At 43.7% G+C, this 27,627-nt stretch overlaps 2 protein-coding genes, 1 long non-coding RNA gene and 4 other non-coding genes across 7 annotated transcripts; 5 read left to right on the forward strand and 2 right to left on the reverse strand.

Annotated features, from left to right (window-relative positions):
- On the forward strand, positions 1-73 carry trnav-cac. The gene has a single exon. It is a non-coding gene; the product is annotated as a tRNA-Val (tRNA).
- Positions 74-1,434: 1,361 nt separating this feature from the next.
- Positions 1,435-1,507, forward strand: trnav-cac. The gene has a single exon. It is a non-coding gene; the product is annotated as a tRNA-Val (tRNA).
- A 6,891-nt stretch (positions 1,508-8,398) lies between these two features.
- trnav-aac lies at positions 8,399-8,471 on the forward strand. Its single transcript has one exon. It is a non-coding gene; the product is annotated as a tRNA-Val (tRNA).
- Positions 8,472-13,019: 4,548 nt separating this feature from the next.
- Positions 13,020-13,092, forward strand: trnav-cac. The gene has a single exon. It is a non-coding gene; the product is annotated as a tRNA-Val (tRNA).
- A 760-nt stretch (positions 13,093-13,852) lies between these two features.
- Positions 13,853-21,729, reverse strand: LOC124037752. Its single transcript, XR_006839225.1, has 3 exons — positions 21,273-21,729; positions 15,015-15,171; positions 13,853-14,871 (listed from the first exon to the last, which is right to left on the reverse strand). It is a non-coding gene; the product is annotated as an uncharacterized LOC124037752 (long non-coding RNA).
- LOC124037750 (ribonuclease P protein subunit p21-like) lies at positions 21,043-24,957 on the forward strand. Its single transcript, XM_046352765.1, has 5 exons — positions 21,043-21,631; positions 21,725-21,825; positions 22,016-22,098; positions 22,743-22,877; positions 23,904-24,957. The coding sequence occupies exons 1-5, from the start codon at positions 21,575-21,577 to the stop codon at positions 23,987-23,989; spliced, it is 462 nt and encodes a 153-aa protein (XP_046208721.1). The 5' UTR covers positions 21,043-21,574; the 3' UTR covers positions 23,990-24,957.
- LOC124037749 (aquaporin-12-like) lies at positions 24,279-27,199 on the reverse strand. The gene is made up of 3 exons (XM_046352764.1): positions 25,317-27,199; positions 25,025-25,141; positions 24,279-24,865 (listed from the first exon to the last, which is right to left on the reverse strand). Exons 1-3 carry the CDS (start codon positions 25,909-25,911, stop codon positions 24,741-24,743), a joined length of 837 nt encoding a protein of 278 aa, XP_046208720.1. The 5' UTR covers positions 25,912-27,199; the 3' UTR covers positions 24,279-24,740.
- Between the last annotated feature and the right edge of the window lie 428 nt (positions 27,200-27,627).

The following is a 27,627-nucleotide window of genomic DNA, read 5'->3' on the forward strand; positions in this document are numbered from 1 at the left end:
GTTTCCGTAGTGTAGTGGTTATCACGTTCGCCTCACACGCGAAAGGTCCCCGGTTCGAGACCGGGCGGAAACATATTTTGTCGAAATTGGACGAATGACTGAAAACGTAGTGGCTGCGGATCCGATTTTTTCTGTGGCCCAAATTTCTGTGCATGTGCGGATCACGCTATTACTCTTAGAGAACAGGCTACTCTGGCAAATGGTGCTTGTTTTAGAAAGTTAGATCAAAACTGAGTCAATGTCTGCAAGATAACATAATGATATTATTCTACATAACATAACCGAATATAATAGTATTACGTTACTGTAAGACAAAAACACACCTGCATTTTTCTCTCAAGTGGCCAAAACTCAACCGTTCACACCACTAGGCAAAATACATAGTTTAGCCTACCTATCTGCTCTAAAAAAATATTCTTATGGTGGCCAAATCACGTTTTTTTTGTCGCAATCCCTTCTAACGTGTCCTTCACAGCCTTTCAGCATCTATAGAGGCGAACAAAGTACATGTTCCAGAGTTTTAGCCACCGCCGGCCCGCTAATTAGACAGGATTCGGTAGCAGCCTATGACGGGAGATTGACGAGGGCGTTATTTTCTGAGCTAAACTAACCATGACGCACCTCTAACAACAAGACATAAAACCTCACATAGTTCTGCCTCAAAACAATGACAATTTCCCTCAACCAGTGACATATTTAGCTTTTTATTTGAGCGCTGATGCTGCTCTGTGATAAACAGTGCCCACTTTGACAAAGGCAGGGGCACAAAATATGTTGAATGTCCATTCCCAGCGCGCCTCTCCAGGGTGCTGTTGGAGAGAAACATAGCTGCGGTACTCCACCAAAGTTCGGTTTAAAAAAATCTTCGAACAATCTTAGACGTCTATGTTTGTTTCAGATTTCGTCTGGTCTGGACCAGCTTTGATTTGGCCCAAACATAGATGTCTATAAATGAAGTATTTTTTTCAAATTGGATTCAGAACCAAGAATGAACGGGATTTCAACACCAGGAAAAAATACGTATTTTTCAACGTCTGGAAAATAGGCTTTTTCGACGTTCTGTAAAATGTGTATTTTAAACATACGGAAAATACATATTTCCAACTTTCATTCAGAACCTAAATCGAATCAAAACTGAGCCACTTTGGCTTCAGAAACCTCTCCGTTGGTACCGATAGCTTCTGTTTACCACAGAGAGTATTTCATTTTCTTTTTCCCCCTCTACCTTTTCGGGCTGGCAAAGTACCTGGATGTTGTCTTTTGGTTTTGAATCTAAATTTAAAGACCTGAAATGGAAAACGGAATATATCTGAGAAATTGAATATATGAAATGATAGTCAACATAAAGAGTAACAGATTGTTCAAATAATCGATATGCATGCTGTCACATCACGTGGTGAGATTCTGTAACTCTATTTCTGGCAACACCTTTCAGTTTCCGTAGTGTAGTGGTTATCACGTTCGCCTCACACGCGAAAGGTCCCCGGTTCGAAACCGGGCGGAAACATGTTTTGTCAAAATAGGACCAGTGACTGAAAATTAACAACGGAGTGGTTGTGAATCCGAATTTTCTGTGACCTATTTTTCTCTGTAGTAAAGATCCCAAAGCTTCTGTGCATGTGCTGATCACGTTATTTTTGCAAATCTACCATTCCAGTGTTTAACTTGTTATATTGTATTTACTTCGCCACCATGGCCTTTTTTTGTTGTTGCCTTTACCTCCCTTATCTCACCTCATTTGCTCACATTGTATATATACTTATTTTTCTACTGTATTATTGACTGTATGTTTGTTTGACTCCATGTGTAACTCTGTGTTGTTGTATGTGTTTTATAGGTTTATCACCCTATTACTTCGTCTTCCTGTCTAACCATAAAAGATGTAAGGATTGGAGAGGAGGAGTCCCTAAATTGGAGTATATATAGTTGTGGTGGTGGAAACATGTTTGGTCTAATGCAGCGGTATTGACCCTCTGGGAAGAAATAAACATGGTTAAGCTTTCATAATGTCTGTTTTACTCTGAGAATTACATTTACATTTACATTTAAGTCATTTAGCAGACGCTCTTATCCAGAGCGACTTACAAATTGGTGCATTCACCTTTATGACATCCAGTGGAACAGTCACTTTACAATAGTGCATCTAAATCTTAAAGGGGGGGTGAGAGGGATTACTTATCCTATCCTAGGTATTCCTTAAAGAGGTGGGGTTTCAGGTGTCTCCGGAAGGTGGTGATTGACTCCGCTGTCCTGGCGTCGTGAGGGAGTTTGTTCCACCATTGGGGGCCAGAGCAGCGAACAGTTTTGACTGGGCTGAGCGGGAGCTGTACTTCCTCAGTGGTAGGGAGGCGAGCAGGCCAGAGGTGGATGAACGCAGTGCCCTTGTTTGGGTGTAGGGCCTGATCAGAGCCTGGAGGTACTGAGGTGCCGTTCCCCTCACAGCTCCGTAGGCAAGCACCATGGTCTTGTAGCGGATGCGAGCTTCAACTGGAAGCCAGTGGAGAGAACGGAGGAGCGGGGTGACGTGAGAGAACTTGGGAAGGTTGAACACCAGATGGGCTGCGGCGTTCTGGATGAGTTGAAGGGGTTTAATGGCACAGGCAGGGAGCCCAGCCAACAGCGAGTTGCAGTAATCCAGACGGGAGATGACAAGTGCCTGGATTAGGACCTGCGCCGCTTCCTGTGTGAGGCAGGGTCGTACTCTGCGTATGTTGTAGAGCATGAACCTACAGGAACGGGCCACCGCCTTGATGTTGGTTGAGAACGACAGGGTGTTGTCCAGGATCACGCCAAGGTTCTTAGCGCTCTGGGAGGAGGACACAATGGAGTTGTCAACCGTGATGGCGAGATCATGGAACGGGCAGTACTTCCCCGGGAGGAAGAGCAGCTCCGTCTTGCCGAGGTTCAGCTTGAGGTGGTGATCCGTCATCCACACTGATATGTCTGCCAGACATGCAGAGATGCGATTCGCCACCTGGTCATCAGAAGGGGGAAAGGAGAAGATTAGTTGTGTGTCGTCTGCATAGCAATGATAGGAGAGACCATGTGAGGTTATGACAGAGCCAAGTGACTTGGTGTATAGCGAGAATAGGAGAGGGCCTAGAACAGAGCCCTGGGGGACACCAGTGGTGAGAGCGCGTGGTGAGGAGACAGATTCTCGCCACGCCACCTGGTAGGAGCGACCTGTCAGGTAGGACGCAATCCAAGCGTGGGCCGCGCCGGAGATGCCCAACTCGGAGAGGGTGGAGAGGAGGATCTGATGGTTCACAGTATCGAAGGCAGCCGATAGATCTAGAAGGATGAGAGCAGAGGAGAGAGAGTTAGCTTTAGCAGTGCGGAGCGCCTCCGTGATACAGAGGAGAGCAGTCTCAGTTGAATGACTAGTCTTGAAACCTGACTGATTTGGATCAAGAAGGTCATTCAGAGAGAGATAGCGGGAGAGCTGGCCAAGGACGGCACGTTCAAGAGTTTTGGAGAGAAAAGAAAGAAGGGATACTGGTCTGTAATTGTTGACATCGGAGGGATCGAGTGTAGGTTTTTTCAGAAGGGGTGCAACTCTCTCTCTCTTGAAGACGGAAGGGACGTAGCCAGCGGTCAGGGATGAGTTGATGAGCGAGGTGAGGTAAGGGAGAAGGTCTCCGGAAATGGTCTGGAGAAGAGAGGAGGGGATAGGGTCAAGCGGGCAGGTTGTTGGGCGGCCGGCCGTCACAAGACGCGAGATTTCATCTGGAGAGAGAGGGGCGAAAGAGGTCAGAGCACAGGGTAGGGCAGTGTGAGCAGAACCAGCGGTGTCGTTTGACTTAGCAAACGAGGATCGGATGTCATCAACCTTCTTTTCAAAATGGTTGACGAAGTCATCTGCAGAGAGGGAGGAGGGGGGGAGGGGGAGGAGGATTCAGGAGGGAGGAGAAGGTGGCAAAGAGCTTCCTAGGGGTTAGAGGCAGATGCTTGGAATTTAGCGTGGTAGAAAGTGGCTTTAGCAGCAGAGACAGAGGAGGAAAATGTAGAGAGGAGGGAGTGAAAGGATGCCAGGTCCGCAGGGAGGCGAGTTTTCCTCCATTTCCGCTCGGCTGCCCGGAGCCCTGTTCTGTGAGCTCGCAATGAGTCATCGAGCCACGGAGCGGGAGGGGAGGACCGAGCCGGCCTGGAGGATAGGGGACATAGAGAGTCAAAGGATGCAGAGAGGGAGGAGAGGAGGGTTGAGGAGGCAGAATCAGGAGTAAGGTTGGAGAAGGTTTGAGCGGAGGGAAGAGATGATAGGATGGAAGAGGAGAGAGTAGCGGGGGAGAGAGAGCGAAGGTTGGGACGGCACGATACCATCCGAGTAGGGGCAGTGTGGGAGGTGTTGGATGAGAGCGAGAGGGAAAAGGATACAAGGTAGTGGTCGGAGACTTGGAGGGGAGTTGCAATGAGGTTAGTGGAAGAACAGCATCTAGTAAAGATGAGGTCGAGCGTATTGCCTGCCTTGTGAGTAGGGGGGGAAGGTGAGAGGGTGAGGTCAAAAGAGGAGAGGAGTGGAAAGAAGGAGGCAGAGAGGAAAGAGTCAAAGGTAGACGTGGGGAGGTTAAAGTCGCCCAGAACTGTGAGAGGTGAGCCGTCCTCAGGAAAGGAGCTTATCAAGGCATCAAGCTCATTGATGAACTCTCCGAGGGAACCTGGAGGGCGATAAATGATAAGGATGTTAAGCTTGAAAGGGCTGGTAACTGTGACAGCATGGAATTCAAAGGAGGCGATAGACAGATGGGTAAGGGGAGAAAGAGAGAATGACCACTTGGGAGAGATGAGGATCCCGGTGCCACCACCCCGCTGACCAGAAGCTCTCGGGGTGTGCGAGAACACGTGGGCGGACGAAGAGAGAGCAGTAGGAGTAGCAGTGTTGTCTGCTACTCCTACTGGTAAAAGACTAAGTCTATGTTCTGTATACCACCCCTACCTTGTCACAACACAACTGATTGGCTCAAACGCATTAAGAAGGAAAGACATTCCACAACTTAACTTTTAACAAGGCACACCTGTTAATTGAAATGCATTCCAGGTGACTACCTCATGAAGCTGGTTGAGAGAATGCCAAGTGTGTGCAAAGTTATCATCAATGCAAAGGGTGACTACTTTGAAGAATCTAATTAGTTTGAACGTGCAGACTGGCGCTAAGAACAGAACAGTGGGAACATTTCCTAGTCAACACTATTTCAGCACCGTTTCACGCTGCTCTGTGACAAGCATGGAGAAATGAAAATGTTCAATTATATTTCATGATATTCTTAAAATGTATGTGTTGACTGAATATAAGCCAGTGATGTCTGCTAAATAATCAAGTTAGGTTTCTCCAAAAATAAATCATTCTAAATAACAAACTGGCATTACATACAAATTAGTGAATCTCACCCCTTGTTCAAGAATTGCCTTTTTCTCGCTCACTCTAGGTTACATGAAAACAATCTCCAAAATATTGTTAGTTTTTAAACAAAGCTATTATTATTAGTCAACTTAGAAGTTTATAAAAGCACCTTAGATATTCTCACAGATCCTAACGGAAAATGCCCCTTAGATATTCATTTAGAATCCTCCAATCCTCTAAATGTAATTATTGGTGGAGAGTCACGTCATCGAATAAAATATTTTTAGATATACTGTAGGTCTTCCTGTAGAAGAAATTAGTATTGGTTACATTACAATTAGGGTATGGAAATGTTATGTCCCTTAGATATTAATTTAGAATTCTCCAATCTGCTGTAGCCTACCCCCGACTATCACGTTGTACAGCAATACTTTCCATCCTGACTGAAACCCTAAGGGTTTTGTTTTTCCTTGGAATAGGAACACCATAATATTAATCAAATTAATTAAGCCAAATTTCTTAATCAATCCCATGTACTATGTATTACAAAAAAGGTTTTAAATTCTAATGCCAATATGGGAGACTATCAAATGCTTCTCAAATTTGCCCTCTGGTGATCAAACTAGCACTGACTTGCATTAATGAAAAAATGGCTGACAATAAAATAACGTGTCATAGAATGCTGCCGCAGCCAGCAAGGTGTGCTGCAGTATCACAAAACCTTTAAAGGAGGAACCACTGTATTCAGACCCCTTCACTATTTCCACAGTTTTGTTACAGTTGTCGGAAGATCGGAAGATACACTTAGGTTGGAGTCATTAACATTTGTTTTTCAACCACTCCACACATTTTTTGTTAACAAACTATAGTTGTGGCAATTCGCTTAGGACATCTACTTTGTGCATGACACAAGTAATTTTTCCAACAATTGTTTACAGACGGATTATTTCACTTATAATTCACTGTATCACAATTCCAGTGGGTCAGAAGTTTACATACCCTAAGATGACTGTGCCTTTAAACAGCTTGGAAAATTCCAGAAAATGATGCCATGGCTTTAGAAGCTTCTGATAGGCTAATTGACATCATTTGAGTCAATTGGAGGTGTACATGTGGATGTATTACAAGGCTTACCTTCAAACTTAGTGCCTCTTTGTTTGAAAAACATGGGAAAATCAAAAACAATCTGCCAAGACCCCAGGACAATTTTGTAGACCTCCACAAGTCTGGTTCATCATTGGGAGCAATTTTCAAACGTCTGAAGGTACCATGTTCATCTGTACAAACAATAGTACGGAAGTATAAACACCATGGGACCACGTAGCCGTCATACCGCTCAGGAAGGAGACACGTTCTGTCTCCTAGAGATAGTTTTGTGCGAAAAGTGCAAATCAATCCCAGAACAACAGCAAAGGATCTTGTGAAGATGCTGGAGGAAACCGGTACAAAAGTATCTATATCCACAGTAAAACGAGTCCTATATCGACATAACCTGAAAGGCTGCTCAGCAAGGAAGAAGCCACTGCTCCAAAACCACCATATAAAAAGACAGGATCACCACTTCATTTTAAAAATGTCTAACTGACCTAAGACAGGGATATTTTTACTAGGATTAAATATCAGGAATTATGAAAAACTGACTTTAAATGTATTTGGCTGAGGTGTATGTAAACTTCAGACTTCAACTGTACGTGTAAGGTATTCAGATCTTTGCTATGAGACTCGAAATTGAGTTCAGGTGCATCCTGTTTCCATTGGTCATCCTTGAGATGTTTCTACAACTTGATTGGAGTCCACCTGTTGTAAATTCAATTGATTGGACAGGATTTGGAAAGGCACACACTTGTCTATAGAATGTCCCACAGTTGACAGTGCATGTCAGAGCAAAAACCAAGCCACGAGGTTGACAAAATAGTCCGTAGAGCTCCGAGACAGGATTGTGTCGTGGCACAAATCTGGTGAAAGGTACCAAATAAATCATTTCTGCAGCATTGAAGGTCCCCAAGAACACAATGGCCTCCATCGTTCTTAAATGGAAGAAGTTTGGAAACACCAAGACTCTTCCGACAGCTGGCCACCCGGCTAAACTGAGAGATCGGGGGAGAAGGGCCTTGGTAAGGGAGGTGACCAAGAACCCAATGGTCACTCTGATAGAGCTCTGGAGTTACTCTGTGGAAATGGGAGAACCTTTCATAAGGACAACCATCTCTGCAGCTCTCCACCAACCAGGCCTTGCTCTTTGTTCCTGAACGCAAACGCTTGAAGAGATGCGTCATTCAGGTTGCAGAGGTCCAGGTCTGCGTGCTCTGGCAGGAGCATCCTGTTCTGTGCTAGCATGAGCACTGAGAGAGGGTTCCCAATGCGGGCCATTGTGTCGTAGGCCCGTGACAGTAGCTCATCTGTGGACCTGCACTGAGGTCTGGGGCAGCAGGCTTCATCTGGGGAGAGCATCAGCACTTCTATGTATTCATCCACCTTAGGCATATAGTCCAGCCCATGTTTTGCGTCCTATCCTTGCTGGGGTGGGCGAGAGCCCACGGGTCAGCCGGTGAAGGTGGCTCACTGAATGGTGTAGCTGCCGGGGCCTTCTTAAAGAACAGGTTAACTGCCGGGGCTGTGGCTTGAGGGTCGTCAAGCTCTAGCCTGGTCACTAAAGTCCTCTGTTGCGTCCCCCATGCTGGAGGCAGTGCTAGAAGGCCCCTTACTTAGGGGGCTTGAAGGAATGCAAAAGCATTTTTAGCTGCTTTATCTTAGAGGATAAAGAATCAACCTTCAACCTTGGTTTCATGGGCTTTCCCTCTTTTAGTGGCCAGGTCAATATCACTAAAAGTGTTCTTTTTTTGTCCTCAAGATAAATCATTCAAAATTATATATAAAAAAATATACACTGGATAAAATTTCAAAATGATCCTTGTGTGTATGCCTTCATGATAATTGAAGCATAATGACATAGACTTCAATGTACATTTTATTTCAGTGGAAGAGGCCATTTTTCAATGTCCCAAGTGCTTCTCAATCAACATTAACAATAATAATTAGGATTCATGCTTGGTGTGTTCAGTTTCCGTAGTGTAGTGGTTATCACATTCGCCTAACACGCGAAAGGTCCCCGGTTCGAGACCGGGCGGAAACAAATTTTCAAAAAGTAAATGGCAGCACAGGCAATGGCCAATGTCTGAAATTAAACAAATAAATACAGTATTCGTAGGTTGCACATTTTGTCACTATTGTTCTTTTGTATTGTCAATTGGCGGCTGACGAATGAAAATGTAATCAAAAGTGAGCGTTATAGAGGGGAACAGAAGCCGCAGCATACATGTTCTGGAGAGTCTTAGCTTTCGGGAATGGGGTCATAAAAGCTTATAACGGTTCCAAAAGTCCAAAATTCACAAGAAAATAAAGTCAATAGGCCACATTGTCTCCAGAAACCCCTCCCTTGGTACCGCTTGTTTCTGTTTACCAGAGCAAGCGTTTGCTACGTGTTCTCCTCTACCTTTTCTGGCTGGCAACGTGGTAACACAGGGAGGGAGACAGGGGGAGTGGGCTGTCTGGATCCTTGTCTGCGGCAACTGGGGGTGGGTGCCTGGACTCCCTGGTAAACAACTTCCCCTACCCTCTCCAGGACACTGCAGGGTCCCACCCAGTGACTGTCCAACTTGGGGCATCTGCCTTTTTTTCCTCAGATGGCTATAGACCCAGACCAGCTCCCCAGCCACAAAGTGCCTTCCATCTGCTCTCTGGTGAAGGTGTGGGCTGTCTCCAGGCGGTCCTGGAGTCTCCGGGCATATTCCGGCCCCAGGGGAACATGAGGGCTATCCAGGGGCCGACCAAACGCCATCTCCGCAGGGGTGCGGATCTCTCTCCCCAGCATGAGGAGGGCAGGCGTGCAGCAGGTGGAGTCTTGGACAGTGGAGCGTCATGCCATGAGGTCCATAGGCAGGTGCTTGTTCCAGTCATGCTGGTGTTTGGAAGAGACGATGGCCAGCTGCTGTACAAGCATTGTGTTGAAGCGCTCCACAAGGCCATCACTTTGAGGATGGAGAGGAGTAGTGCGGGTCTTGTGCATACCCAGCCTCTCACACATGGTGGCGAACACACGGGACTCAAAGTTTCTGCCTTGGTCGCTGTAGATTGACTCTGCAGCTCCAAACCTGTTGAACTACCCCGCTGTCAGGGTGTTGACGATGGTCTCTGCCTCCTGGTCAGGCAGAGCATAGGCCTCGGGTCATTTTGTGAAATAGTCCATGACCGTAAGCACCCAGCGGTTTCCACTGTCTGTGGTGGGGAACGGCCCAACTACATCCACTCCCACCCTCTCCATGGGAGCCCCCACTGGAACTGTTGGAGATGAGCTTGAGAGCGGCCTGGGGGGCCCTTTCTCGCTGTGCAGTTATCACAGCGGCGGCAAAAGTCCTCCACATCGCTCTTGTGCTGCCCCCAGTAAAAGCCCTAACGGAGGCGGTGCAGTGACCCCAAAGTTTTCAGTCCCCACCACTCCATGAGTACTCTGGAGCACAGCCTCCCGCAATGCTTTTGGGACCACCACCTGCCTCCTCTCCCGTAGCCGACTCCTTCGATGCCAGCTGTAGCACGCCATCAGCCAGCCACAGTCTCTCAAACTTTGACCATAACCCTTTGGTCGCGAGAGCGCTGTCACCTTTACATTTACATTTAACATTTAAGTCATTTAGCAGACGCTCTTATCCAGAGCGACTTACAAATTGGTGCATTCACCTTATGACATCCAGTGGGACAGTCACTTAACAATAGTGCATCTAAAACTTAGGGGGGGTGGGGTGAGAGGGATTACTTATCCTATCCTAGGTATTCCTTAAAGAGGTGGGGTTTCAGGTGTCTCCGGAAGGTGGTGATTGACTCCGCTGTCCTGGCGTCATGAGGGAGTTTGTTCCACCATTGGGGGGCCAGGGCAGCGAACAGTTTTGACTGGGCTGAGCGGGAGCTGTACTTCCTCAGTGGTAGGGAGGCGAGCAGGCCAGAGGTGGATGAACGCAGTGCCCTTGTTTGGGTGTAGGGCCTGATCAGAGCCTGGAGGTACTGAGGTGCCGTTCCCCTCACAGCTCCGTAGGCAAGCACCATGGTCTTGTAGCGGATGCGAGCTTCAACTGGAAGCCAGTGGAGAGAACGGAGGAGCGGGGTGACGTGAGAGAACTTGGGAAGGTTGAACACCAGACGGGCTGCGGCGTTCTGTCACCTCTTCCCATGGTGGCCTCACCTGCGCCTCTACCCACTGTAGCACTGGCTGTAGGTCTGTGTCCCGTCCCTGCTGCTGCCCCCATTCAGCCACGTCGACAGTCTGCAGCTCACAGCAGACAGGCCCGCTCGCCCGACACACTGTGGCACAGACCCCCTCCTCTGCACACAGCTCTCTCTCCCGTCCCTCAATACAGCAGAATTTTTTGGGGTATTCTTCCCCAGATTTGTGCCTCGACTCAATCCTGTCTTGAAGCTCTACTGACAATTCCTTTGACCTCATGCTTGGTTTTTGCTTTGACATGCACTGTCAACTGTGGGACCTTATATAGACAGGTGTGTGCCTTTCCAAATCCTGTCCAATAAATTGAATTTACCACAGGTGGACACCAATCAAGTTGTAGAAACATTTCAAGGATGATCAATGGAAAAAGGATGCACCTGAGCTCAATTTCGAGTCTCGTAGCAAAGGGTCTGAATACTTATTTAAATAAGTTATTTCTGTTTTTTATTTTTAAATCATTTGCAAAAATGTCTAAACCTGTTTTCACTTTGTCATTATGTGTGTAGATTGAGAAAAATACACAATTTAATCAATTTTATAATTGGACAAGTACATTTACATTACATTTACGTCATTTAGCAGACGCTCTTATCCAGAGCGACTTACAAATTGGTGCATTCACCTTATAGTCGCGCAATTGATTATAGTCAATTGTAGTTCCCATGTTTTCGATGCTAAATCTGTTTAAAAAAAACAAAAATAACAAATGTTAATTGCTCAGCACTTAATTGCTCAGCACCTACTTCTGTTTACCACAGAGAGCGTTTGATTCTCTGCCCTCCTCAACCGTTTATGGCTGGCAAAGTACCAGTATGTTATCTTTTGTTTTGAATCCGAATTTAGAACTGAATTTAATCTGAATATCTGAGAAGTTCAATATTTGAAACTTTTGTGGAATTTAAGTGATAGTTTGTAAACTTGATACACAGAAAATGAATGAAAATGAATGGACTTCCGGGTTGGAGCGAGCGAGCGGTCGCATCCCACTTCGGTTATCACGTTCGCCTCACACGCGAAAGGTCCCCGGTTCGAGACCGGGCGGAAACATATTTTGTCAAAATTGGACGAATGACTGAAAACGTAGTGGCTGCGGATCCGATTTTTTCTGTGGCCCAAATTTCTGTGCATGTGCGGATCACGCTATTACTCTTAGAGAACAGGCTACTCTGGCAAATGGTGCTTGTTTTAAAAGTTAGATCAAAACTGAGTCAATGTCTGCAAGATAACATAATGATATTATTCTACATAACACAACCGAATATAATATTATTACGTTACTGTAAGACAAAAACACACCTGCATTTTTCTCTCAAGTGGCCAAAACTCAACCGTTTACACCACTAGGCAAAATACATAGTTTAGCCTACCTATCTGCTCTAAAAAATATTCTTATGGTGGCCAAATCACGTTTTTTTTGTCGCAATCCCTTCTAACGTGTCCTTCACAGCCTTTCAGCATCTATAGAGGCGAACAAAGTACATGTTCCAGAGTTTTAGCCACCGCCGACCCGCTAATTAGACAGGATTCGGTAGCAGCCTATGACGGGAGATTGACGAGGGCGTTATTTTCTGAGCTAAACTAACCATGACGCACCTCTAACAACAAGACATAAAACCTCACATAGTTCTGCCTCAAAACAATGACAATTTCCCTCAACCAGTGACATATTTGGCTTTTTATTTGAGCGCTGATGCTGCTCTGTGATAAACAGTGCCCACTTTGACAAAGGCAGGGGCACAAAATATGTTGAATGTCCATTCCCAGCGCGCCTCTCCAGGGTGCTGTTGGAGAGAAACATAGCTGCGGTACTCCACCAAAGTTCGGTTTAAAAAAATCTTCGAACAATCTTAGACGTCTATGTTTGTTTCAGATTTCGTCTGGTCTGGACCAGCTTTGATTTGGCCCAAACATAGATGTCTATAAATGAAGTATTTTTTTCAAATTGGATTCAGAACCAAGAATGAACGGGATTTCAACACCAGGAAAAAATACGTATTTTTCAACGTCTGGAAAATAGGCTTTTTCGACGTTCTGTAAAATGTGTATTTTAAACATACGGAAAATACATATTTCCAACTTTCATTCAGAACCTAAATCGAATCAAAACTGAGCCACTTTGGCTTCAGAAACCTCTCCGTTGGTACCGATAGCTTCTGTTTACCACAGAGAGTATTTCATTTTCTTTTTCCCCCTCTACCTTTTCGGGCTGGCAAAGTACCTGGATGTTGTCTTTTGGTTTTGAATCTAAATTTAAAGACCTGAAATGGAAAACGGAATATATCTGAGAAATTGAATATATGAAATGATAGTCAACATAAAGAGTAACAGATTGTTCAAATAATCGATATGCATGCTGTCACATCACGTGGTGAGATTCTGTAACTCTATTTCTGGCAACACCTTTCAGTTTCCGTAGTGTAGTGGTTATCACGTTCGCCTCACACGCGAAAGGTCCCCGGTTCGAAACCGGGCGGAAACATGTTTTGTCAAAATAGGACCAGTGACTGAAAATTAACAACGGAGTGGTTGTGAATCCGAATTTTCTGTGACCTATTTTTCTCTGTAGTAAAGATCCCAAAGCTTCTGTGCATGTGCTGATCACGTTATTTTTGCAAATCTACCATTCCAGTGTTTAACTTGTTATATTGTATTTACTTCGCCACCATGGCCTTTTTTTGTTGTTGCCTTTACCTCCCTTATCTCACCTCATTTGCTCACATTGTATATATACTTATTTTTCTACTGTATTATTGACTGTATGTTTGTTTGACTCCATGTGTAACTCTGTGTTGTTGTATGTATCAAACTGCTTTGCTTTATTTTGGCCAGGTCGTAATTGTGAATGAGAACTTGTTCTCAATTTGCCTACCTGGTTAAATTAAAGGTGAAATAAAAAAAATGTATTCAGTACTTTAAGCACAGTCTCTGGTCTACTCTTAGAGAACAGGCTACTCTGGCGAATGATGCTTGTTTAATAACGTTATATTATATTATTGACCAAATACTTATTTTCCACCATAATTTGAAAATAAATTAATTAAAAAACCTACAATGTGATTTTCTGGATTTTTTCTCTCTCATTTTGTCTGTCATAGTTGAAGTGTACCTATGATGAAAATTACAGGCCCCTCCCATCTTTTTAAGTGGGAGAACTTGCACAATTGGTGGCTGACTAAATACTTTTTTGCCCCACTTTATGTTATTAATAAAGAACACATTAAAGCAACTCATAGAGAAGATTACTTTGAGGTTGACTTTAATGAAATCAAAGCCATAGTTATGATAATTTTGGAGCACAATCCTTTGTACAACAAACTTATTCACACAATAACTATAGAAATTGTTTTATAATACAAGACATATTCACCGTGATTAGTATAAAAAGTTGGTCTTTGTGCAACATTTACACAAAGTAGCCCTCAAAAATAATACAGTGCATTCGGAAAGTATTCAGACCCCTTGACTTTTTCCACATTTTGTTAGGTTACAGCCTTATCCTAAAATGGTACCTGTGAAATAAACACAAATCAAACGAGTCCAAACCACTTCCATCAATGGAAATAGATTTTCAGTTCTTTATTTATTTATTTGTGTGTGTCTGTAGTCACTCCCCCTTCTCCACCATCCAGCTTTACTTTTCAGTCTCATAAAAGGCATACTGTTTGAGCTCCTGTCAATGCCCTGTGCCAGGTACAGGGAGAAAACTAGATATTTTCCTGCCACTCATGGAAAACTGGTATGTGTGTGTGAGGGCTGTTGGGGTCTTGTTTCAGCTGTTGGTGGCAGCACCTGTATAGATGGCCGGAGGGATGCTGCTCGGAGGATTTTCTTTCCTCAGTTTGCTCCTTCCTCACTGCCTACCACTGCTTCGAGGCCTCCAGCCCCCATTGAAAGAAGGCAGCGGCAGCAACATCCTCAAATGGCATCCTTTAATTGATGAGGCTTTCTGCTGTGTAAGTGCAGGTGGCAGAGGACGTGACAGTGACACTAACCGTTTCACTCTGCAGTAACATAATGCCAGAGCTGTGTGTCTCAAGGAGCTTCTCTGGGCTGGTGTTAAGAGCAAAGCAGATCCACCCACTTCAGGATCTCTTCCTCCCTGTGGTGCTTGGCCAGTAGGACATCATTGGCAGCTCTAATGGGCTCTGTCCATCAGCCATGATCCAAGATGAAGAGGCAACGTCATCTCTTGTAGGGCCCAGTGGAGAAGCTGTCAAGGGCAGTGGTTGTGTGGCTGGCAGAGGTGTGCTTGGCCAATCTGAAAGAGAGGCACAATATTATTTTAATAACAAAGCCTTGACTATAGACTAACCTAAATCAAGTGTGTGTTTGTGTGTGAGACAAAACAAGTTAGTGCCTGCACACATAAGTTTGTGTGTGATACAGTATAATTTGAATTACCTGTATCTAGCAGGTACTCTTCAGAACAATCCTATTTTGTTGTGGCAGGAACTGGTGTCAAAAGGGAGTGAGGCAGGACAGCCTGTAGGGAGGACCACTGTTAGTGCGGGGCTGGATCAATCTCAGCAGAGAAGAGAGCATGCATGTCGTTCCTCTCCTGAAATAGATGCCCAATTACCTTAGTTTAGCTTTGATTATTCTAATGTGTGTGTGTGTGTGTGTGTGTGTGTGTGTGTGTGTGTGTGTGTGTGTGTGTGTGTGTGTGTGTGTGTGTGTGTGTGTGTGTGTGTGTGTGTGTGTGTGTGTGTGTGTGTGTGGTGGAGCGTGAACTGTGTGATCATGTCGCTGTGCTGTTTCTTTCTTGTTGTATTCTAAATGCACAATATTAACTTTTCCCGACTGCTCAGTTTACTCGCCCTGGCAATCACTGATGTGTGTGTGTTCATATAACACAGAACTTTGTCAAGCTGACCGAGTCCATGTAGTAGGAAATTCAGTGATAAGCTTTGGCATCAACTACTATCAACAGTGTAGAGTAAAAAGGATATCAATCATTCAGATCTGTATTGACATAGACTTAATCATGTGAAGTTACAAAACTTCAAGGACCGAGTCATCACTCGAGTTTAACAACGGATGTAGGTTACATTGCAAGTACAGTGCCTAAGAAAAGTGTTCAGACCCCTTGACTTTTTCCATATTTTGTTAGGTTACAGCCTTATTCTAAAATTGATTATGAATCGACACACAATACTCCATAATGCCGAAGCAAAAACAGGTTTTTAGAAAATGCTACATTTACATAAGTGTTCAGAGCCTTTGCTCTGTACTTTGTTGAAGTACCTTTGACAGCGATTACAGCCAAGAGTCTTCTTGGGAATGCCGCTACAAGCTTGGCACACCTGTATTTGGGGAGTTTCTCCCACTCTTCTCTGCAGATCATCTCAAGCTCTGTCAGGTTGGATGGGGAGCGTTTTTTCAGATCTCTCCAGCAATGTTCGATCAGGTTTGAGTCCGGGCTCTGGCTGGGCCACTCAAGGACATTCAGAGACTTGTCCCGAAGCCAGTCCTGTGTTGTTTTGGCTGTGTGCTTAGGGTCGCTGTCCAGTTGGAAGGTGAACCTTCGCCCCAATCTGAGGTCCTGAGCGCTCTGGAGCAGGTTTTCATCAAGGATCTCTCGGTACTTTCTCCATTAATCTTTGCCTCGATCCTGACTAGTATCCTCGTCCCTGCTGCTGAAAAACATTCCCACCACCATGCTTCACCATAGGGATGGTGCCAGGTTTCCTCCAGACGTAACGCTTGGCATTCAGGCCAAAGAGTTAAATCTTGGTTTCATCAGACCAGAGAATCTTGTTTCTCATGGTCTGAGAGTCTTTAGGTGCTTTTTGGCAAACTCCAATCAACTCAATGCACCATATGTACACATGTCAACCAGGAGCTCTAAAGGGGCAGTCCCGTTTAGTTCCTGTATATACTGGTTACAGAAACGTTGCATAGGCATAATTCATAGGGTTGGTTTGGCAGTGTCTGGCATCGTCTCCTATCTTAACTTAACTTTTTACGGGTACGTGGGACGGTAGCGTCCCACCTGGCCAACATCCAGTGAAATTGCAGAGCGCGAAATTCAAAAATACTAAGTTCAAATATTTAACATTCTTGAAAATATATGTGTTATACATCAAAATAAAGCTTAACTTCTTGTGAATCCAGCCACCATGTCAGATTTTTAAAAAGGCCCTACAGCAAGAGCAAATCATGCGATTATCTGAGGACTGCACCCCGCATACAAACACATGAAAATCATATTTCAACCAGGCAGGTGCGACACAAGTCAGAAATAACGATGTAAAAATGCCTTAGCTTTGATGATCTTCTTCTGTTGGCACTCCAAAAGGTCCCGTAGCTGTGAGGGGAACGGCACCTCAGTACCTCCAGGCTCTGATCAGGTCCTACACCCAAATAATGGCACTGCGTTCATCCACCTCTGGCCTGCTCGCCTCCCTACCACTGAGGAAGTACAGTTCCCGCTCAGCCCAGTCAAAACTGTTCGCTGCTCTGGCTCCCCAATGGTGGAACAAACTCCCTCACGACGCCAGGACAGCGGAGTCAATCACCACCTTCCGGAGACACCTGAAACCCCACCTCTTTAAGGAATACCTAGGATAGGATAAAGTAATCCTTCTCACCCCCCTTAAAATATTTAGATGCACTATTGTAAAGTGGTTGTTCCACTGGATGTCATAAGGTGAATGCACCAATTTGTAAGTCGCTCTGGATAAGAGCGTCTGCTAAATGACTTAAATGTTAAATGTTAATGTTAATGTTAAATGTCCCAGTTATATCACAAATGGTCCTTTTGTTTGATAATGTCCTTTTTTATATCCATAAAAACTCAGTTTAGCTGGTGCAGTTCAGTCACTAATCCACTCAGTTTCCTTCCATCAAAATGCATACAAAATTATTCCCAAACGTTACTAATAAACTTTTCTAAACAAGTCAAACAAAGTTTATAATCAAACCTTAGGTATCCTAATATGCAAATAAACAGTACATTTAAGACTGAGAATAGTATGTTCATACCCTGAGATAAATAAGAAAGAACGCGGTTTACGCCATGCGCTTGGAAACACTAAAGCCACAATGGGAGCCACCTAGAAAAACTACAATTTCTGGGTCATTTTTCCAAAAACCAGCCTGAAACTCTTTCTAAAGACTGTTGACATCTAGTGGAAGCCCTAGGAACTGCAATTTGGGAGGACTTGGGCTTATAATTATAGTACTACCCACTCGTAGCACTCACGTCTGTAGCCATGAAGTGCTTTGAAAGGATGGTCATGGCTCACATCCACACCACTATCCCAGAAACCCTAGAACCACCTAGATTTGCATATCGTCCCAGCAGATCCAAAGATGATGCTATCTCCCTTACACTCAACAATGCCCTTTCCCACCTGGACACCTACAGTTGAAGTCAGAAGTTTACATACACCTTAGCCAAATAGATTGACTGTTTTTCCACGATTCCTGACATTTAATCCTAGTAAAAATTCCCTGTCTTAGGTCAGTTAGGATCACCACTTTATTTTAAGAATGTGAGATGTCAGAATGATATTAGAGAGCATGATTTATTTCAGCTTTTATATCTTTAATCACATTCCCAGTGAGTCAAAAGTTTACATACATTCAATTAGTATTTGGTAGCATTGCCTTCAAATTGTTTAACTTTGGTCAAACGTTTCGGGTAGCCTTCCACAAGCTTCCCAAAATAAGTGAATTTTGGCCCATTCCTCCTGACATAACTGGTGTAACTGAGTCAAGTTTGTAGGCCTTTTTGCTCGCACACGCTTTTTCAGTTCTGCCCACACATTTTCTATAGGATTGAGGTCAGGGCTTTGTGATGGCCACTTCAATACCTTGATTTTGTTGTCCTTAAGCCATTTTGCCACAACTTTGGAAGTATGCTTGTCTATTTGGAAGACCCATTTGCGACCAAGCTTCAACTTCCTGACTGATGTCTTGAGATGTTGTTTCAATATATCCACATAATTTTCCATCCTCATGATGTCATCTATTTTGTGAATTGCACCAGTCCCTCCTGCAGCAAAGCACCCCCACAACATGATGCTGCCACCCCCATGCTTCACGATTGGGATGGTGTTCTTCGGCTTGCAAGCCTCACACTTTTTCCTCCAAACATAACGATGGTCATTATGGCCAAACAGTTCTATTCCAACTTAAGTGTATGTAAACTTCCGACTTCAACTGTATGTGAGAATGCTATTAATTTACTACAGCTCAGCGTTCAACACCATAGTGCCCTCCAAGCTAATAACTAAGCTAAGGACCCTGGGACTAAACACCTCCCTCTGCAACTGGATCCTGGACTTCCTGACGGTCCGCCCCCAGGTGGTAAGTGTAGGTAACAACACATCTACCACGCTGATCCTCAACATGGGGGCCCCTCAGGGGTGTGTGCTCAGTCCCATCCTGTACTCCCTGTTCACTTATGATTGCATGGCCAGGCACGACTCCAACACCATCATCAAGTTTGCTGATGACACAACAGTGGTAGGCCTGAACACAGACAACGATGAGACAGCCTATAGAGAGGAGGTCAGAGACCTGGCCGTGTGGTGCCAGGACAACAACCACTCCCTCCACGTCATCAAGACAAAGGCGATGATTGTGGACTACAGGAAAAAGAGGACTGAGCATGCCCCATTCTCATCAACGGGGCTGTAGTTGAGCAGGTTGAGAGCTTCAAGTTCCTTGGTGTCCACATCACTAACAAACTATCATGGTCTAAGCACACCAAGACAGTCATGAAGAGGGCACGACAAAACCTATTCCCCCTCAAGAGACTGAAAAGATTTGGCATGGGTCCTCAGATCTTCAAAAGGTTCTACAGCTAAACCATCGAGAGCATGGTTGCATCACTGCCTGGTAAGGCAACTGCTCAGCCTCCGACCGCAAGGCACAACAGAGGGTAGTGTGTACGGCCCAGTACATCACTGGAGCCAAGCTTCCTGCCATCCAGGACCTCAGAGGAAGGCCCTAAAAACTGTCAAAGGCTCCAGCCACCCTAGTCATAGACTGTTCTCTCTGCTACCGGAGTCAGTACCGGAGCACCAAGTCTAGGTCCAAAAGTCTTCTAAACAGCTTTTACCCCCAAGCCATAAGGGCTACCCAAACCCCTCTTTTATACTGCTGCTACTCTGTTTATTATCTATGCATAATCACTTACCTCAATTACCTCTAACCGGTGCCCCCGCACATTGACTCTGTATCAGTACCACCTGTATGTAGCCTCGCTATTGTTATTTTATTGCTGCTGTTTATTTATTTGTTACTTTTATTTTCACATTTTTACTTATCTATTTTTTACTTATAACACTTACTTTTTCTTATCTTCTTAAAGCATTGTTGGTTAAGGGCTTGTAAGTAAGTATTTAATTGTAAGGTGTTGTATTCGGTAACATGTGACCAATACGATTTGATTTGATGAAACCAACATTGAACTCTTTGGCCTGAATGCCAAGCATCAGGTCTGGAGGAAATCTGGTAACATCTCTACGGTGAAGCATGGTGGTGGCGGCATCATAGTGTGTGGATGTTTTTCAGAGGCAGAGACTGGTAAACTAGTCAGGATCGAGGGAAATATGAATGGAGCAAAGTACAGAGATCCTTGATGGCAACCAGCCCCAGAGTGCTCAGAACCTCAGATCGGGGGTGAAGGTTCACCTTCCAACAGGACAACAATCCTAAGCACACAGCCAAGTGTGGACTTGATCGGGACAAGTCTCTCAATGTCCCTGAGTGGCCCAGCCAGAGCCGGACCGATTGAATATCTCTGGAGAGACCTGCAAATAGCTGTGCAGTGACATTCCCCATCCAACCTGACAGAGCTTGAGAGGATCTGCAGAGAAGAATGGGAGAAACTCCCCAAATAGAGGTGTGCCAAGCTTATAGCGTCATACCCAAGAAGACTCGAGACTGTAATCGCTGCCAAAGGTCTCTGAATACTCATGTAAATATGATATCAGTTTTTTTTAAATTAATTTGCAAACATTTAAAAAAAAACTGTTTTTGCTTTGTCCTTGTGGGGTATTGTGTGTGGATTGTTGAGGGGAAAAAAACGATGTAATCCATTGTAGAATAAGGCTGTAATCTAACAAAATGTGGAGAAGGTGAAGGTCTGAATACTTTCCAAATGCATTGTGTACAGATGATATCTCTATCATTCCCTATGTTTACCACATATTAGGGGTGCGCAGGTCAGCTGTTTGTTCACCTGCGCACGCCTGGATTTGCTAATAAAATAACCCATCCACAACTGCCTGACTATATGTGATAAAATGAAAATCTGAGGCCCGCACCGAACCTTAAGGCTATGTGAGGTTATATACCTACAGTCAGTGTTCAGATTTCAGTTTCCATTTAACTCTTATAAACAGTAGGCTACAGTTCCCTTGACATGACATAGGCCAATTTGAAGTCCTGTCTTGTGACTGTCGAATATGTATAGCGCCTCACAATCATGACACGTAACATAGCTGCACTGCTATCATCCTCGGTTATCACTTCACCAAATATATAATTTTATGGCCAACCCTTCTCTTTATTTTCAATTCTCCTTCAGCATCTTTTATCTTATTGAATTAAACTTCGACAATAGCCTTTTCCCTCCGTGGATTGACATTAACGTTAACCTTAATATGCGAGGTTAAAATTGTGATTTGAAAGGACATGTCCTACCTGCTAAATCTGTGCCATTCAGGTCTCCATAGTGTCAGATCTATCATGCCAGAGTTCGTTCAGAGGCTGGTCAGTAGTCAGAGGATTTAGCAACTGCTTAGATTTAGCAAACTAATGTTAGGAGCTAGTGAAGCTAGACGAATTTGAGGGCACATCTGTTGCTTGCGTAGAACATTGTTTAGTAGGGTAGTAATTTAGCAATACATACATATAACGTTAGCTAAAATAGCTAGCCTAACGTTGACGTTACATACTTAGTAACGTTAGCTGGCTAATTTAGCATAGCAATCCACATCCATGCAATGGCAGGAAACGTGAAAGACAAGGAGGCTTTTCAAAGACTGAACTTCCTGTATCAGGTACGTTTTCTTGATGTCTAGTAATCCAGCTATACCTTTGGCTTTATAACTAATATTCTCAGAATTCTTTAATATGACATTGATTTCTTGCAGGCTGCACACTGTGTTTTGTCTCAAACCTCTGAGAATGTGGAGTTAGCTCGTTTTTACTGCTTCACTCAGAAGACAATCGCAAAACGTTTGGTACTGAGACAGTGGGTAACATACACTAACAATATCATATAACGTTAAACTTGTCAGAAAACATGGTGTTACATTTGCATCAATAAAGGTTGTAACGTTCATGTCATGTTCGAATACATGACAGAAATAATAAGTTTGAAACATGTCTGCTAAAACGATGACAACTAGGGCATGACTATAATGTTATTAATGTCTTTATAGAGACCCCTCAGTGAAAAGAACATTATGTAAGAAGTGCTACTCTTTGCTGGTCCCAGGAGTAACTGCCACAGCCAGACAGAGAAGTAAGTTTATTCATGCAAGACTAAGTCACTTTGTATATGCTACATGGCATATATATGGGGCCAAGATTTGCAAATAAATTCATAAATCCTACAATGAGATTTTCTGGATTTTTTTCCCTCATTTTGTCTGTCATAGTTGAAGTGTACCTATGATGAAAATTACTGGCCCCTCTCATCTTTTTAAGTGTGAGAACTTGCACAATTCGTGGCTGACTAAATACTTTTTTGCCCCACTGTATGTATCATCCTCATGAGATTTTGAAAGTACTGAGTGGAAGTCCAATGTCTTTACATACAGTGCCTTGCAAAAGTATTCGGCCCCCTTGAGCTTTGCGACCTTTTGCCACATTTCAGGCTTCAAACATAAAGATATAAAACTGTATTTTTTTGTGAAGAATCAACAACAAGTGGGACACAATCATGAAGTGGAACGACATTTATTGGATATTTCAAACTTTTTTAACAAATCAAAAACTGAAAAATTGGGTGTGCAAAATTATTATTATTATTAAAATTATTATTATTATGTTTGAAGCCTGAAATGTGGCAAAAGGTCGCAATGTTCAAGGGGGCCGAATACTTTCGCGAGGCACTGTAAGTGACATATTGTATTGTGGAGTAACTCAAGCTTTTTCTCTCTCAAGGGACTAAGCATAGAAACCGCATGACTGTGCTGCGATGTCTTCGCTGTGGGCAGTGCAAGAGGTTCCTAAACAATCCGGAGCATCGCCTGTGGGTGGACCAGCCTGAGGCTCAGCTGGAGAACCAATCACAGCCAGGTGATTTATACCCTGGAACAACTCCACTACATTGCAGTTATGTATCATATTGGGGGGACAACTAGGTATCGTCATGTACACTCTCCTACATATTCATTTGGACAGTGAAGCTAAAACTTTTAATTTTGCGCTGTACTTTGAGATTTCCATGTGTGGAATGGATGTGGGTGGGGCTAGGTCTACATAGGTCTACATAAGGGTATTTTCAAAAATTGAACAAAAGCTCTGACGAAGGCCGTGAGGCCGATGCGTAAGCTTATTAAATATCAGTGATACTACCAAGAGCAGTGTGCGGTTTCCTTTTTCCTTCCTCTTGTTCAACTGTTGCCATGCACCTGCAAAGAGATTGCTCAGATGTGCTAGTGCCTTTTGAATGCTGTACTTTGAGATCAAATGTGTTACGAGGTGACAGCACAGAATGACACTTTTTATTTGAGGGTATTTTCATACATATCTGCTTTATCCTTTAGGAAGCACTATTTCTGTAGTATTTGGTCCCATTTTCCTAGCATGCAATGGCTACATCAAGCTTGTGACTACAAACGTATTGGATGCATTTTTAGTTTGTTTTGGTTGTGTTTCAGTTGTTGTGCCCAATAGAAATGTAAGGTAAATAATGTATTGTCACTTTGATTCTAAATAAGATGTATTATATGTTTCTGAACACCTCTACGTTAATGTGGATGTCACATGATTATGGATAATTGTGAATAATGATGAGCGAGAAAGTTTGAGGCATAAGTATTATTCCACCCCCCCCCCCCAAAAAAAATGCTAACCTCCCCAGTTATTGTGAGAGGTTAGCATGTTTTGGCGGCATGATCTTTGTGCATCTCTAACTTCAGCTATGTGGGGAAAGACTGGATGAATCGGGAGCTTAGGCTGTCATTTCAGACGCAGGTGTATTACAATTCAGCTTCACATGTAACATTTAAAATCTAAAATGTTTTCTGTTTCTTTATGCCACTTTTCGTCCATCTCAGAGGGAGGCCATGGTGTTTAACCTTTGTCCTTTCTGTTTTGCAGAACAAGGTCCCTCCACTAAAGAGTTGAAGGAGAAAGTAGATGGACCCATATCGCAGCTATCCTCCACAGGGCCTTCCTCTACCTAGCACCAGGTGCCTCCATCCAAGCCCAAAACCTAGCCCATTCACAACTGGACATAGCTGCTTTGTGTGGCACTGACACATATTTTTGAACTATATCATAAATGTTTGAATATGATGATTTTTGTTGTTGTTTCCAGTGACAACCTGTTACATCAGTGGTATGATGTAACAGGTTGTCATTGTAATGGGAGAGGTTGAGGTTGGTTAAAAATACATTTGATGTTTAGTCTACCTCAACGTGCTCACAGTGTACAGGAAGTTCAGGAACGACAACCAATGTTAAATGTCCTTTTCATAAACATTTATTTTTAATATATTTATTACTTCTGTAAGAACACAGGCGATATGAGTTGTAACTTGTACTATCATAAATGTACAGATGTTCTACAGCCTACACCTTTTTTGTCAGTAACTTAAGGAGAGAATAGGCTGTTGAATATAATGCTCAGTGCATTTTATTTTACCTTTTTATTTTACTAGGCAAGTCAGTTAAGAACAAATTCTTATTTTCAATGACGGCCTAGGAACAGTGGGTTAACTGCCTGTTCAGGGGCAGAACGACAGATTTGTACCTTGTCAGCTCGGGGGTTTGAACTTGCAACCTTTCGGTTACTAGTCCAATGCTCTAACCACTAGGCTACCCTGGCGTCCCTAATGAAATATCTTCTCCCAATAGGAACGAAATTGAGTAGTGTGTTCCTAATGCACTCATATGTCCTATATTGCCTCAGTTGAGGTGGATGATGTCTTTCTTTCACTTTTTCTTTTCATCTCCGTCCCCCTTTGGCACCTGTATGTGGGTCTTCTGGGAATACAGCAGATTCTTTGCAAAAATCCTGGGGATGTGACCCATGTACAGGAGAAGGGCCAGGGTCATTCCTGAAAGAGGATATCTGTATTACCAGCTTGATAAGCAATGATGCCTCATTGTTATGCATAAAGCCTGTTTCACACATTACCTTTGGCAATTACATTTTGTCTATTGGTATACTTTTATTAGGGGTTTGTATATAATGAACCATTTCTGATTTGACTTACCAATAATGGGCCCAAGGCAGTAGACCACTGAGTACTCCGTAAAGGTAAACCCAGGACAGTAGAAGGTAAGGCCATAGGCCAGGGAGGGGTTCAGGAAAGCTGAGGTATAACCACTGGCTGACATGCATAGAAAGATGAGTTATCGAAACGGGATGCAGAAATAGATTTTGCTCTGACAAACAAATATAACACAAAGAAAACAGCATATAGGCCTATGCAACTTTAATGGTTATCTCTACTGAAATATCTTTCTATATTTGAGGCGCGATGGTTGTCATCGTGGGCTACTTACCTGCATGGGAGAGAAGAGTGAGCACAGCTGCAAAGAAAGGCACCCGAACCAACGCAGCGCGACATCTCAGGCTGAGGTATATCAGATAAAAGATGAATGCACACACACACTCACAATAGACCCCCTGCACCAGGGAGACATGCAGGGCTGTGCTGCACTCCCTGAATAGCAGGTTCTTAATTATGTGCATGTCATTGAGCTCCATTGCCCAGTAGTAGCCAGCTACAATCAGGGCCAGGTGTGCCCCCAGGAACTGAGCAGCCAAAGCCAGCAGAGTGTGCAGAGTAGGGGTCTCCAGCAGCAGGAAATTCATCAGAGTCAGGGAGGGGTTTCCAGTGGCTCCAGCACAGATCACACCATGGGTCAGCAGCACCACAAACCGTAGTGTCAGAGTAACATCTGATCCCAGTCCCTCTGCCCACTCACCAATCTCTATAATGGTCTGCACCTCCAGCAAGCACGCCACCAGCACAAATGAGGTTGTGAACTCTAATGCAAAGCTCAAACAAGGCCATTTTCTGAAAAGGACTCTAAAGACTGCACCAAACGCCACAACAGCAAGAAAGTAACCAAGGGAGACATCAAGTTCAGACATAGTTAGGTCCACAGATGCTAGCTACTACACCTCACTGGTTCTTCTCACACAGTGTATGACTTTTTGGGCAGTTTGCTGTCTGTGTGATTGTGACAACGTGGAGAAGTGTTTTTCTCAACACAGAAACACTGACTTTTCATCCCACACCACCTGCCAAAATACACACTGCCCTTTTCGAGGTCAATTCAGGAAAGTTACTTTGCCCCAGGGATAAGGGCAAATTACTTCTGTGACTTACAACAAAGATATAGTTTATTGACCCTGAGGGAAATGTCTGTTAAACCTTAATAATGCTTGTGTACTAAGATATCCTTCAAGCCTAGACATTGGGCTTGAGATTGTTAAAAAGTAACTCATATAACATAGAAAGGTGTCTGCGCGCATTGATATAGGCCTGTTCTAACTGTTCTGTGTGTGTGTAGAATGAACCCATGATGTCTGGGCACTCAACCGAGAATATGACAGAAACTGACTGGTTCCTCTTGATCCTGGACAGACTAAAGGTTATATCCTGCACACCAGTAACAGAGCTATTGTTCTGTTTTGGAACCTGTTTCTGGGGAAAGATTGTGGTGGAGAAATCAGAATCAGCTAAGTAATACAGATATTTAAGATGTCTTATCTGCAGAATATGCTTACATGATTGAACTGTTGAAACTGTTATTAGAATATCTCCTTTCGGGCTCTGGTGTTGGCAGCTGCGCTTCCTCCCTCATGGGCCTCAGTCACCTTGGGTCCAGAGAAGGGAGAAGTCTGCCTTATCTATCACGTCCCTGTTGCTATACAGAATATCAGCAAGGAGTATGGCAAAGGAGGTCAGAAGGAAACATTGTTTCCATATGTGAACTGTTTGTCTTTATTGCATACCATGTGAAGGGATGGTGTGAGTAATGGGGAACCAATCACTTGTCTCCACAGTGTCTGTGTCAGTCACCTCCAAGGGGGAGATAGTTTCCAACTTGAATTAGGGGAGAGAACAAAGTAACAACAAATGTCCCAAGTTCTTAGTACTGAACAAAACAAGTTATTTGTATTTGGGGCCCAAGGTCTGGCACAAGATGTGTGGGGTTAGTGTTTGGAACCATTGTATGTCATATCTGAAGTTGCGCCTATCCTGAGATAGTATTTAACCCAGAAGCTAACTCCACTCCTCATTATTGATTAAGGGTAGAAATTCCACCACAACACCAAAAAAAAAGGTAATATTACCTGGTCTGATCTCTCTGAAGAACATACACTGAACAAAAATATGAATGCAACATGTAAGTAAAGTGTTGGTCCTTGTTTCATGTGCTGAAATAAAACATCCCAGAAACTTCCCATATGCAATTTCTCTCAAATTTTGTGCAGAAATTTGTTTACATCCCTGTTAGTGAGCATTTCTCCTTTGCCAAGATAATCCATCCACCTGACAAATGTGACATGTCAAGAAGCTGATTAAACAGCATGATCATTACACAGGTGCACCTTGTGCTGAGGACAATAAAAAGCCATTCTATAATGTGCAGTTTTGTCACAACACAATGCCACGGATGTCTCAAATTTTGAGGGAGTGTGAAGCTGGCATGCTGAGTGCAGGAATATCCACAAGAGCTGTTGCCAGAGAATTGAATGTTTGTTTCTCTACCATTAGCCACTTTCAATGTTGTTTTAGAGAGTTTGGCAGTACATCCAAATCGGCCTTAGACCATGTGTATGATGTCGTGTGGGTGAACG

Source organism: Oncorhynchus gorbuscha, linkage group LG06 (genome assembly GCF_021184085.1).
Source record: "Oncorhynchus gorbuscha isolate QuinsamMale2020 ecotype Even-year linkage group LG06, OgorEven_v1.0, whole genome shotgun sequence".
Lineage (NCBI taxonomy): Eukaryota > Metazoa > Chordata > Actinopteri > Salmoniformes > Salmonidae > Oncorhynchus > Oncorhynchus gorbuscha.

Excerpts from the sequence above, each read along its gene's own strand:
- LOC124037750 (XM_046352765.1), top strand. The coding sequence starts at position 21,575 with ATGGCAGGAAACGTGAAAGACAAGGAGGCTTTTCAAAGACTGAACTTC. Across the intron at positions 21,826-22,015 it reads AAACGTTTGGTACTGAGACA|AGACCCCTCAGTGAAAAGAA; the intron begins GTGGGTAACATA and ends ATGTCTTTATAG. Across the intron at positions 22,878-23,903 it reads GGAGAACCAATCACAGCCAG|AACAAGGTCCCTCCACTAAA; the intron begins GTGATTTATACC and ends TCTGTTTTGCAG.
- LOC124037749 (XM_046352764.1), bottom strand. The coding sequence starts at position 25,911 with ATGTCTGAACTTGATGTCTCCCTTGGTTACTTTCTTGCTGTTGTGGCG. Across the intron at positions 25,142-25,316 it reads CACTCTTCTCTCCCATGCAG|CCAGTGGTTATACCTCAGCT; the intron begins GTAAGTAGCCCA and ends TATGCATGTCAG. Across the intron at positions 24,866-25,024 it reads CTGCCTTGGGCCCATTATTG|GAATGACCCTGGCCCTTCTC; the intron begins GTAAGTCAAATC and ends ATCCTCTTTCAG.